Genomic DNA, 13,904 nt, shown 5'->3' with positions numbered 1-13,904 from the left:
ATATTTACTTAAATGTTACAGAGAATCAGTCTGGAGTGAAGGGGAGGACCAGGGCAAAGTCCAGAGTGATTGTAAACGAAAGGTTCTCCAGACTGACCAGAAAATGGGTGCAGTAGCCTGTCTGATACTGGAGGAAGGTTTTTAGTTTGTGTTTGTCTCTGAATTCTTTTTTGTGTGGTAAAAATGCAATTATTGAAAAATAAGTTCTAGTTGTTCTAAAAGTGACTTTTCCCCCTTTTGCTCTTAGAGATCCTTTTCTTAGAAATCAAGGTTTAGACTTAAAGCAATTACGCACTGAGTAGGAAGGGCCAATATAAAGTAAGGAGGGAACATAAAAAGCTCTGCTTCTTACAAGTATTATGTTTCTCTCTTTGGTCAAATCTAAGACCTCTTCTTATTTATTTAATCATTTTCCTCTAAAAACATACCAACAACACTTTTTATGCTGATGAAATCATGAGAGAGAAAAAGAAAGTCAGCCTTGATCTAGAAGGGAACAACCTAGTTGGGTAAAATAAGGTATATATTGCAAAAGTTAATGAAAATACGGGGGCAGTATTTCCTTAGGCATTACATGACTTTCACAGAGAAATCCTACAGCAGTTAAAGAAATGGCAACTTAACTGTGGTCATGGTCTAGATTGGCACTGTTCAATAGAACTTCTAATAGCAATGGAAATTTTTATTCTTTGCTGATTAACACAGTTGCTACTAGACTCATATGGCTATTAAGTACTTGAAATGAAATTAGTACAACTGAGGAATTGTATTTAAAATTTTATTTAAATAGCTATATATATTCACATATAGTTCATATTATCACATTGAAGAGTGCAGGCCAATTTCTGGAAGATATCAATGGTTAAAGTAGAACATGGCATGCTTCTTCAAGAAAGGGAAGTATCAGCTGACAATTAAGAAAAGCATTCAATGAAAAGAAATTATTTCAGGAAAAAGCACAGGGAATTGTGAATTGTGCTGTTTTCACAATGGAAGTGTAGAGTGTTTAGTTGGAGATATTTGAAAGTATCCAGCTTCTGGATGGGGGTTGTGATGGGAAGCTTAGCTACACTAGGGAAATCATGTGACTGATTTGAAGCTAGGTAATGGGAAATCATTGATAACTTCTCATGAGTGAATAATAGTAACTCTTCCATGTGTTAGGCATTATGTTGAGTTACTCATATGGCTTATCTCATTTAATTACTATAACATTTTGAAATGAATGGAGATTTTTTTAACTTTTATTTTATGTATTTTTTTTACATCATTCTTCATTTTTATACAATGTATACTTTCTCATCTTGGTTATAGTCCTGGTGAAATTCCCACCACCAATTCACCCAGGTACCATCACCATAGTCCCTTGTGCTCTTCCCATCCCTGTTTTGATCCTACTCCCTTCTCTCCCCCTGCAGAATGTCTCTGTTTTATAGTTGCCTCAATTTTGATTTTTCACTTTATTATAATTACTCTCCCCCCCCATCCCTTATTTGGATCCTCTACATTCCTCCTATAAATGAAACCATCTGGTATTTTTTCTTTCTGGCTTTTTTCACTGCGCATGAGCCCTTCCAGCTCCATCCATGTTGCTGCAAATGGCATGAGTTTATCTTTTTTGATTGCTGAGTAATAGGGAATGGAGATTCATTTGTGGTGCTGGAGGGATAAGAGCTCAAAGGCAGGTAAAAGCAGCAATTATAATATTGGAAGCATATGAAAGGTAGTCATGAAGGTGAGGGATGTAGGTGTTAAAAGGTCTCATCTGTGACATTAGGACATTAAAGTCAGTAGCAGTTGATGTCTGACTATATATAGAGGGGGGATGAAAAAGGCAGTGAGACAGTCTATATCTCTAGGGATATCGATGAGGGCAAAATCCTGGGGAGCACCAACAAATCTGGGACTGATGAAGGCAGATACTTAGCAAAGAGATCTTGAGAATGCTGTAGGTAGTTGGCAATGAGAATGGTTAGAAAAGATTTTCAAGAATCCTACAGGTAAATTAAAGATGGGTATGCAGAGATGGTAAAGAAACCATTTCTTACCATCTCTTTAAGGCAATGTTGATAAAGACTGAGGATTCAAGGGGAGAAAAGTTAAATTTGGAAAGGAAATGTGGATACTGTTTGTGACATGTTGATTGGAGGTAACAAGTCCTCTGGATGATGATGTCTTACTGGCTGGGGAAAATGTGAAGCCAAAATATATGAGGCAGATCAGGGCTAGAGAGGAGAAATTGTATATGTTCTTCCAGGACAGAAGGAAAAAGGAAAAGAGAGGCTAAGGACAAAACTTGGAGCAAATGCCCACCCACAGAGTGCTAAATGAGAAAGAAGAGCCAGCAAGGGAAGAAAGGGTGAACCATACCAGGAGTCAAGGGCAAATCTTAATGGTGAAGGAGAGCCAGAATTTCCATTTGTTGCAATGAGGTCAAGGAAAAAAGCCGACTAAGAAAAGGGTGACTGAGTTTATCAAGGAGCCTCTTGGGGAAAAGGAAGGAACAAGTGTAGAGGATTTAGCTGGGCAGTTTGGCAGTGAAAGGAGTGAGAACAGGGAAACAACTTGAGGAGGGTTAAAAGAGTTTCCCCCCACATAACTGGACCCATTCATCCTAGAAGCAGGAAGGAAGAACCTAATGCAAAGGGATGGAGGAAGATCTGGAGAGGTGAGACAAAGCCAGCAGGCCCAAGCATTGACTTAGGAAGGTAGAAAGATGCCTGTTCTTTTGGGTACTTGACAACAGTTCACAAAACGGATGGTACGGATATAAATACTTTGAAAGAGTGGCAGAGGGTGCTGGAGCTGAGTGTTTTTTTTTATCTTCTCAGGGCCACCTGCCAGGAAAAAGGGGAGAAAGGGAAATGGGTTATTAGGTGGGGAGGATAAAAAAGAGATGTTACAGCAACAATTGAGGTTACCTTTGAGACTCACCAAGGAATGAATAGAAGGATGGGGCCAGATTAACATGTCATGATTTCATGACTTTAAGCTGTCATCTCTGATTTACTCCTAGAATTGACTATTGTAGCAACCACTACCATCATTTATCATGTGCTTATTATGAGTGTTTCACATACTATGTCACTTAATTTTCCCAACAATCTAATGAAGTACTATCGATCCCAGTTATTTCCAAATCATAAAACAGTAAACTGCAGCTCAAAAAGGTTTTACCTTAGTTAAAAACAAATGAACAAAAAACCCGCTTACTATATTGCCAGGTACAAGTTTAGGCACAGGAAAAGACAGGAGTTGAAGAGGTACAAATGTAACAGGGTGGTCCCCAGGAAAGGGGGAGGTTCCAGGTTCCCTACCCCACCCAAGGGAGGGTGTAGCTGAGCAGGAAGAGAAGAGGATGCAGAGGAGACTGAGGAAGGAAGGAAGCAGGATGGAGCCAGGAGACCTGGAGGAGGCACATGGAGCCTAGAGACACGTGAAGAAACTGCGCTTGTCTTTTGGTTGTGGACTGGGTGACACAGATAAGGGTGTGACCCATGGGGAGGTGACACTGGCAGCTTTTATCTTGATGTTGATTTTGCTCTTTTCCTTCCGGGCTTGTCTGGTTGTTTCTGACCCTTTTCTGGGGTCCCCACTGGAAGATGCTTTAGACTTGTGGCAGGCTTTGGGGCCTTGTTCTGGGCTGATCCCATATGGATGGGCTTTTACCCACGAGGGGACGGGTAACTGTGGGTGCTTCATTTAGAAACTAGACTCTTTGCCTTTCCTGTATTGTTTCCTAGTTTTATTAAAGTTCCTTCCCATTAAAGTCTCATATGTTTTGTGTTGATGCGGCGCATGGCAGAGCCCATTTAGAATAGGCAGGTTTGCGGGGTTTGGGCTGCCCCTCTGCCTGCCCTATAACACAAACAGAAAAACAAACGAATACACTAATCAATTGATTTCAATTCTTGGAAAGTGGTGTAAAAACAGTATAGTTGGTGATATAACAGGTATAATAAATACGGTATAGCAATGGAGGAGGGAGGGCTGGGTAGCCCTAATCTACCTTAGGGAGGTCAGGGGATGGCCCTGAGGGGACAAATGGGCTGAGACCTTTGGAATTAGAATGTGAAAGTCTTCCAGGTCAAAGAAAAGGCAAGCGCAGAGCGCCTGAGACAAGAACTTGGAAGTGTGCGAGGTTAATGCACCCTAAGTTTAGTGAGCTAAGGGGTACTGTCCAAAATTTGGAGGCGCCACGGAAAGGCAAGCAAAGGATCTACGCAAAGGAGGTAATTCAATCCGATTCCGTGGGATGAGGCACTTAGAGGCCGGGCCAGGTGGACGCGAGTCTTTTCCACTGTGTGGAGCTGCTCGCACATGGCGCGGGGGTGAGGCAACCGGCAAGGAGCGGTTTCAGGCCGAGGGGCCCAGGCTGAGGCCCGCAGTGTCGCAAGCGCCGCGACACCACCGCCCGCAGGGCCCGCTCCCCCCGCGCCGCCGTCACAGCTCCCCGCTCACGCCCCCACACTTGCCCCCGCCCAGCGCACCATCCACCCCGCCGGCCCCGGCTGGATTTTGCACCCCGGGCTTCAAACCCGTCTCCCAAAACTTCGGAGTGACAGTGGCGGGGAGACGAAATAATTCGCCGTTGGGGCGAACGCCCACGGACAATTGCTCTTTTTATTTGATTTCCGTCTCGTTTTCCCCCCAAGGCTTTTCAGAAACGACGTGCAGCCCGGGGCGATCCCCGAGTCACCCCTTCCAACAGCGAGACGCTTGGTTTGGCCCCTGGGCCCGGAGTGGCTGGAGACGGACGCCTCTGCCGGGGATTGGAGGACGCTGGTTCCGCGCGTGCTCCCGGCGCCCATTGGCTCGTTCTTCCGGGTTCTGGGCGGGGTGGGCCGGGACGGTGTCCACCCTCTTGTTTACCGAGCGCGCGTTTGTGGCGCTCCGGCCGCGCTGGGGCGGTCTCTAAAGTTCCGTACTTAGCTGCCCGGACCAATTAGGCCCTTGCTCCGCCCCGCCCTCCCCCTCGCACGCCTTGTGCGTGGTGCGGCCCGCACCTTTACAGCGGCGGCGCCAGCGCACGCCGACCGCCGGCCTCCTCCCGCGCGCCTCGCGCTGCCCCCCTCCAGGGTGCGCTTGGTACGGCCCGCGCCGCCTCCTTCGGGAGCTGGGGTGGCTGCTCCCCCCTAGAGTCGGCGGCGCTTGGTGCCGCCCGGGAGAACCAGGTCATCGGTCGGTTCCCGTGAAAACAAAAACAATCGGCGGCGCCGCCGCGGGCATCCGAACGCGGCCGGCGGCACTCAGGGAAGTGGGGCCGGGTGGGACGAGCGGGCGGGCGCGGCGGCGACGCGCCGGGGGCCGGGGCGCCATGGGGCAGGTGGGCACGGGCGGCGCGGGGCACCCTTGGCACCGCGGCTAGCGTGCCCGCCGCCTCGCCGCTTCAGCCGCCCTCGCCGTCCGCCTGGGGGACGAGGAGCAGGACGCGGCCTCGGCCGGGCCCGGGCCGAACGGCTGCGGACACCCGGGCGCCGGGGAGCCGAGCGCCGCCGCCTCCGGGATGGATCAGTGCGTGACTGTGGAGCGCGAGCTGGAGAAGGTGCTGCACAAGTTCTCGGGCTACGGGCAGCTGTGCGAGCGCGGCCTGGAGGAGCTCATCGACTACACGGGCGGCCTCAAGCACGAGATCCTGCAGAGCCACGGTAGGTCGGCCCCGGTGGGCGCGCGGGGCAGGGCCCACCCGCTCGCGCCCCGCAGGTCGTGGCGGGCCGGGCGGGGTGGCCTTCCGACGGCCGGGCTCCCGCCTCCCCCCGGGCGCGGAGACCCCTGGACCGCTGGGCTTCCGCATCTTTCCGAATTTGCCCGATCTCCCTGCTGATTAAGATATCCTTGTTAATAGGTTTCCACCTGGAAACCCAGCCCGGGACTTCGGGCCCCAGCCCGGGTAAATGTGCATGGGGGTCTACCCGGGCGGGCGCCCCCAACCCGTCGGGTCCCCTGGGTCTCTTGTGGTCCTCTCGGCGTGGTTCCGCTGGCGGGAGTTGCGTTCGACCCCAGAGTCTGGGTGCTAAGAGTCTCGGTGCAGGAAACCCCAATCTCTTCCCCTGTCCCAAATCCTCCGCAGGGGGTACTTAAGTTTTTCGGTTATTAATTAGAAAGTCGAATGTTAGCTGTGGGTTCATAGAACTCAGACAACTTCGTAATGGGATTACTGTGTGGAAGCAGCTCTTCTTCAACTCTGCAGCATCTCTGATGCTGATTTCTGGGAAACTAGACGAATCAAGCCGTTTAGCTCTTCCAGTGTGGCTGTTGATGAAACAGGAAAAACGGGCAACTCTTTCCAAAGGACATTGTGGCATAAGTTGCTCGTTAGTTGCCTTAGTGATCAAATTTTAGCTTGTTTTCCTTTCAGAAAATAGATTTTCTGCAAAAGGTATTTTACCTAGATTATTTTGGATATTTTGCCGAAGTTGATATGTGGAAACTGGTTGGAAAGTGTTTGTTTTTTATTTTGTTATTACACATAATAGTAAAGGTTTGATATCCTTGCATTGAAGTGTTCAGTTATGATTCCTGACCAAGAAGTAAAGGACTTCATTTAAATAGATTTGTTTGGGAGGTTGTGGGGAGTGCCTTCTCAACGTGCAGGGGAACTGAACTTTACATAAAGGAAGTTTTGGTAGCTGGGATGAAAAGCATATGTTTGTGGCAGAGGAGCTGGGGCCATGGCTAGTGGAACTTCTTCCTCCTTCCATCCATTTCTTTCCAGTACTGCTTTCAGTTGAGAGTATGTGCTAGTCCAAGTAAGGAAGACTTATCTCTTTTTGGATACAGCAGTCACTTTTGAATTCCAGGGAAGATAGAAACCTGCAGCGATAGTGGGGATAACTATTGAAATATTAATATGGAAAAATCAGCAGACCTAGAGTGCTGCTTGTGGAGGTGGAGTGGGGTGGGAATCCTGTGAAGCTTTGGTACATCTGGTTTGAAACCCCTTAGATCAAGCTGAAGGACTGATGAAGATAGAGTCAAAGGCTTACTGTTTACTGGTGGCTGAAGATTCATAGATAGAGTCTGGGAGAAAAGTGAAGTCTAAGATGGTTTTCTGATGTCATCTCTATAGCAGAGCATGAAGGAGAATCGCTTAGGATGTAGGGAGGCAACTATAGAGTCTAACCACAGACTTTGACTTTCTGGAGCCTGGAGGGCAACAGAATCAGCAGAAGTTGAAAATGATAGGGGTTAAGGAAAAAGAGCTGGTATGTGGCTACTCAAGTCAGGACCCTCTGTGCTTGTAGTTTCATAGCGTGAAGACAAACCAGATTACTGGGAGTTAAGTAATGATACAAACTGAGGTGTAAAGAGCCCCAAGACTGCTTAAGTACTTGGGCAGAAGGTGTCTCTTCCTCCATTACACCATAGAGGAAATTTTTGTCTTATTAAAGGCTGAAAGGATGAGAATGGGTGAAGGGTATATACTTGGAGAGGTTGCAAGGAATATTTTCTTTTTAGGGACCAGTTTAGAGATTGAGGTATTGGATGGGCAAAGTTTGAGAGAGAGAAGAGGGGAAGTAAAATAATTTTCTTCCCTGAGAGTGAAAGAAGGTATTAATTCAAGGGTGATTGATTATAAGTCTTGTTTTAGAAAATCTGGGGCCAATTTTAGATGATAATTGTGAGGCATTGTGAAAGTAGGAATTCATTTTAGATTTTTTTTGCTTGGTATCAGGGAACTTTTAAGGGAATTTATGGTCTGAAGCCTATTACCCACAGAGTATGCCACGCAGTTCAAACAGTCTGACTTGGTGAATTGTATGTGTTCCTTTTTCAGCTTTCTCTTTTTTTACCCTTCTGTCTACCAAATTGCAGTCTTATATTGTTATTTCTTTAATTATTAGTAATGGGATTAAGTGACTAGAGGCAGTTGTAAAGCATGGAAGAAAAATAAATAACCATAAGTTTCATGTCTAGTTTTCCAAAATAAAATCTCTTTTCAAAGCAGATTTCTTCTTTTTTGTTTTTAATGCTTTCTACTGAGTCCCCTCACCCCACCCCTTTAATTTTTGGACTATATGATGTCTCCCCTCAGGTGTGGTCACCATAGTTCTCTGACCACCAAAGCATCCATAGTCCACCACTATATTCTCTTGGCGCGTTCCCCGCCCCACCCCCCATGGATGTTTCATTGTCTTTGACCTTTTGTTTGGTGTTTCTATATTTCTCACATAAATGAAACCATCTGATATTTATTTTTTTCCTTCTAACTTATTTTGCTTAACATCACCCTTACCAGCTCCACCCATGTTGTCACAGATGGCATGGGTTTATCTTTTTTTGATTGCTGAGTAGTAGTATTGTGTATATTAATACACACCACATCTTCTTGATCCATTCATCTGTTTTGGGGCCTTTGGGTTTTTGCCATGTCTGTTGTAGCTATTTTAAGTAGTGCTCCAATAAACATAGGAGAACAGGTTTCCTTTTGAATGAGTGTTTTTGTGTTCTTTGGGTAAATTCCTAGGATTGGAATAGCTGGGTCATTTGGCAGATCCATTTCTAATGTTTTGAGGAACCTCCGCACAGCTTTCCATAGTGGCTGAATCAGTTTACATTCCCATTAGCAGTGTAAGAGGGCTCCTTTTCCTCCACATCCTTGCCAGCACCTGACAAAGCAGATAATTTCTAAAGTTCTCTGTATGTGATATGGGTAATATATTGAATCTTAAGTATGCCATCTCCGAAGTTAAATCTAATAAAATCTGAACTCGAAACTCCATTTTTGGTTGAAAGGGAAATTTTTAGGGCTTCTGAGTGTACCTGGTTGTGCAAGTGATCTGGCGACACTGCCAGGGCTTTGGATCTCAGTCTCTGGGGCTCTTTGTGGTAATGTTCATAGAAGAATGAAATATGGGTAAAACAGAATTTGGGAACCATACATATCCCCCAACATTGCATCATACTGGTGGTGAGTGATAGTTTCAGAACTGTCCTTTAGTGAAGGTCAGGGGAATGGTTCAGTTTTTGAGGATGAATTATACTGTTTTATATTTAAATTTCCTTTTCTGTGAGAAGACAGCTATACTGAGGGCAGTTTGAGGAGTTTGTAGTAGAAACTTTCTGTACATAATGGAGTTCAGTTAGTAAGCCCATTGACCACTCTCATCAGCCTTATTCCAGTTTGTGAACACTGCCCCAATGGGGGCTAGCTTGGCAGCTGGCCTAGAAATAGTTCTGTTGTGAGCCCTAAAATCTCATCTGCTCTAAATTAGCTATTTCTTTTACAATGCAAATCTTCTGATTCAAACACCTTAGACAAAATGATGGTGGTGCTCTGGTGTCACTCCCACCTGGTGAATTACCTTGTGCTCTTCCATTCAATCTGCCCCTAACTAATCTACCCCCAAGTCCCATCAAACCTATGGTAGAGGAATAGGGGTGTCAAGCCTTTGGTAGTGGAATAATTTGAGAGGAGAAGGCTCTGAGTGGATGGCATAGCTGAGTGGGGCTGGGGTTTGTGGTATAGGAGCAACATAGTGTTCATAGAAGTACTAAGAGGCAGTAGAAAACTAGGACAAATATTAAAAGGGAGTTCTGATCCCATTCTCCTTCCTGGAGGTTTCACTCTTTATGCCTGTGGAACTTCCCTAGAGACCTGAGGGTGGTAAATGAGAGGATGGTGAGGTGGTCCAGATCCTGCAGAGTGAGGTGTCCTATGTAAGGGGATTAGAAATAAAGTAAACATCCAGGGTTGCATGTTAGGTATAACTTTGCACTCGAAAATTTGGGCTCTCTAAATATTACATATACATACTTAAAGCTATACATATACATACTTAAATATTACATATACATACTTAAAGAGCTTTAGTAGAATTAGTATATCTAGGGAGGGAAGAGAAGAGAGGATATTCCTAGTACCAGTTTCCCAATAATGCTTTCCAAATTACCCATCATACTGTGGACAAATGCCCAGCTAAACAGGGTTGATATATATATATGTATGTATATAAAGTTCTGTGTGCTTTGCAGAACCTTTATTAATGTATTGTGTTGAATTAATGTAAAAGGATCAGGGTTTAGTGCACTAGTGGTTTACTTATTCAGCTTTATTCTTTGGTGTACTTGAAATAGACTACATAGCCTGATCTCCTGTTTGTTAGCCAAACTTTGCTAAATACCACCAAGAAACTCTTGGAGAATAATAACATTGCGTTTTGAATTGAATAAAATTTGCTATCTGTTTAACATCTAGCCTGAAAAGTAGCAGATAAGTAGATCAGAAATAAAGTTTGTGTGGATAACAGTACCTATTGTTCAAGTACTCTTTTTTATTTTTTTTTAATATAGGCATGTTTTATTTATTTGTTTGTTTGTTTGTTTTTGCTTATATATGCACTGGGTACAGTCAGAAGTGCGGGAGGGTGAGAGAATTCACCAGAGCCTGAGCGGGGAGCAGAGCAGGCAGAAGGACCAAAGTACACTGCTGAGGGGAGCAGCGGCCGGCAGGAGAGGTCTGCGTGCCATGTGAGACCCTCCTCAGGTGGCCGGGGAGCAGCTGGGGATCGAACTGGTGCCGCAGAGGCCGCAGGCAGCCTCGCAACCCAGCGCTCAACTGCTGCGCCACTGGGGAGGCCCTGTTCAAGTACTCTTAAGAGGAGTTTAGACCAGTTTAGACCAGTTCAAGTACTCTTTTTTTTTTTTTTTTATAAATTTTATTGTTATATTCCCCATACAATTGCAGCCCCCCCATTCTGACCCCAATCCCTGCCCTCCCGCCCCCGCCCCCCCTAAAAGTGTCTCTGGTTCATAGTTTTTTGTTGATTTTGATTTTCACTTTCTTATATTCATTTTCCTGGTCCCTTATTTAAGTTTTCTAGATTCCTGCTATGAGTGAGACCATCCGGTATTTTTCTTTTTCTTTTTGGCTTATTTCGCTGAGCATGATCCCTTCCAGCGCCATCCATGTTGCTGCAAATTGCATGTGTTTATCTTTTTTGAATGCTGAGTAATATTCCATGGTATATATGTACCACATCTTCTTGATCCAGTCATCTATTTTTGGGCATTTGGGCTGTTTCCAAAGCTTAGCTATTGTAAACAGTGCTGCTATAAACATAGGGGTGCAGGTGTTGTTTGGAATTGATGTTTCTGTGTCCTTTGGGTAAATACCTAGGAGTGGAATTGCTGGATCATATGGAAGCTCTATGTTTAGTAGGTCCGGAAATCTCCACACAGCTCTCCACAGTGGTTGGACCAGTTTGCACTCCCACCAACAGTGCAGAAGAGTTCCTTTTTCTCCACACCCTCGCCAACATTTGTTGTTGCTAGTTTTTTTAATATGTGCCATTCTCACTGGTGTAAGATGGTATCTCATGGTAGTTTTGATTTGCATTTCCCTGATGACAAGTGATGTTGAACATTTTTTCATATGCCTGTTGGCCATTTGCATTTCCTCTTCAGAGAAGTTTCTTTTTAGCTCTTCTGCCCATTTTTTGACTGGATTATTTTCTTTGTTGTTGTTGAGTCTCATCAGCTCTTTGCAGATTTTTGTGATCAGTCCTTTATCATTAGTGTTGGGTGCAAAAATGTTCTCCCAGTTGGTGGGGTTTCTCTTTGTTTTTGTTATTGTCTCTTTTGCTGTGCAAAAGCTCTTTAATTTGATGTAGTCCCAGCTGTTTATCTTTGCCTTCACTATCACTGCTTTGGGTGATGTGTCTGTAAAGATGTCTTTGATGTGCAAATCACGTAGTGTTTTGCCTATATTTCCTTCTATATATTTTATGGTTTCAGGTCTTATGTCTCAGTTCAAGTACTCTTAAGAGGAGTTTAGACCTGAGCGTAATAGGTCAGTTTTGGTGTTCCAGTTGGGTTTTGAAGTAGATTTCACTTTCTCAGTCATTCTTTTCCATGCTCATTTAGAAGCGTGTGTGCGCGCGCGAGCTCTTTGTGTCACCCTGTTCATTTGAACTAAAATGTTCTGGATTCTTTTGGTTGTAGGGAGCAGAATAGTTTTGATTAAAGTGGAATTTGTTCACTCACAGCTAGATAAGCTGAGGTTAGGCCAGGACAGCTCAGGGGTTCAAAGGATGTATAAGGTCTTATTCTCTTACTCTCTCTACTATGCTTCCCATGGTTGGCTTCATTCTTATAGGAGCTTTTTCCACATAGAGGTATATATGACCAATGGAGCTCATATCATCCTTTCACTTCTAGTGACCCCAAAGACCGGACATTCTCCATTTCCAACAGAATTACCAGGGAGTTTCCATATTATCTTGGTTTGGTTGGTTAAGCCTCTCCTGAGTCAGTAAATGGGGTTGGGACATGGAGTCCTTTGACTGTCTTGGGCTTTGCTTATTCTGTGTTAGGAGATGTATGACTGTATTATCAGTACATGAACAAGGGATACACAGGGAACCCCAAACTCTTAGGGAGTGCATACTCTAAGGGGATACGGCTATCCGTGCACATAAAGGAAGCAGACTTTAGTGTGAAAAATCTTTAGTAGAATTAGTATATCTAGAGAGGGAAAAGAAGAGAGGATATTCCTAGTAACAGTTTCCCAATAATGCTCTCCAAATTACCCATCATACTGTGGAAAAATGCTCCACTAAACAGGGTTGATATGAAGTGGGCCCTGAGGCCTGAAAATGTGCCACAAGTCCAAGGCACCTTCTGGCAGTGAACAGCAAGAAAGAGATAAGACAGGCCCCAGAAAGCTGGGACAAAAGAAGAAAAAGAAAATATAAATAAAAGTGGAAATTAAGATAATGACTGCTGGACCTTCCCATGGTGCAGTGGGTTGAGTGCAGCGCTGTGAAGCTGTCCGCAGCATCTGCAGTGTGAGTTCGATTCCTGGCTGGCCAGAGAGATTCCCACATGGCAGCGCAGACCTCTCCTTTCTCGCCCACTGCTCCCCTCAGCAGTGTCTTCGTCTGTCTTCCTGTTCTGCTCCCCACTCTGTCTCTGGTGAATCCTCTCACCCTCCCGCGTCTCTGGCCTGTACCCCAGCTCCTGTATAAAAATAAATAAATCTTAAAAAAAAAAAAAAGATAATGGCTGTCATTGTCTCTACCAAGGACTGGGAGCAGTCTCTCCATATGTTCCTCGCTCACATGTTTTTTCCAAATGTCTTTACATGTCTTTCCTCACATGTCTTCTTTCATGTAGGGGAAGTCCAGATCCCTGGATGCAAGTTAAAACTGAAAAAGCAAGAGCCCGGAAGCCCAACTGTTTTCAGTTTTAGGTAGATTCACTTCACTGTTCAGTCAAGTCAAGCCCCCCCAGTAGCTGCCCTGCTCAGGAAGTCTAGTTCACTGCTTAGGATGTCTAGTTCACAACACACTGGGACCTGTAGTCCAAGATGGCTGCGTGTAAGTTGAGTGGGAAAAGTGGCCCCCATTTTCTGCACTGTGATGCTTTGCCCCCTTTTATGAAGATGCATTTTGTATCATTATGATCAACTGTTGATCAGTGGAGGAGAAAGTTCTAAAAGGGAAAACTTGCACCCAGCCAAAAGTGATAGATGTCTACTGCAATTGAACAGCTGTAAGTTACATTACTAATGTTTTTTGAAGGGTTTTTTTTTTTACTAGCTTAACCTTTATTTCTGAGCTTTTGCCTTGCCTCCTAATTATAATGTCAGTATACGTCAAATACTGAGTTGTTAGTACAACTTAATCTATAGACTAGAGGTGCAACCTTTCCAAGTTACTTTTGGGAACCTGTTGGATGTGCTTGGCATAATAAAGTAATTTTGCTAAGGTTATGTTATTTCTTGAGTAGTTGGAGAGAGAAACTTGCCAGCACTTCTGTGATACTGGAACTAATAGAACAATTTCCATTACTTTTATGTCTTAGTCTCTTAGTTGTTAGGATGATGAACATGGTGTTAGCAAATTGTTTACATGGGAGATTAAAATTGATTTGCTTTTGTTTTGGGCCCTCCTTCTTTATCT

The 13,904-nt window shown here is 44.7% G+C and overlaps 1 protein-coding gene across 1 annotated transcript in view; it reads left to right on the top strand.

Moving 5' to 3' along the window:
* Positions 1-5,506: 5,506 nt before the first annotated feature.
* RMND5A (required for meiotic nuclear division 5 homolog A) overlaps positions 5,507-13,904 on the top strand; it is a gene marked incomplete at both ends in the record, with an annotated part of 53,635 nt that continues 45,237 nt past the window's right edge. Inside the window, one exon of the mRNA XM_084235889.1 lies at positions 5,507-5,648. Coding sequence (XP_084092015.1) covers positions 5,507-5,648 — 142 coding nt within the window. The remainder of the gene's footprint in view (positions 5,649-13,904) is intronic.

The sequence above is a fragment of the Talpa europaea genome (assembly GCF_964194135.1).
Source record: "Talpa europaea genome assembly, chromosome: 6".
NCBI lineage: Eukaryota > Metazoa > Chordata > Mammalia > Eulipotyphla > Talpidae > Talpa > Talpa europaea.
Note: the sequence above shows the minus strand (reverse complement) of the source record. Positions and strands in the feature narration are given on the sequence as shown.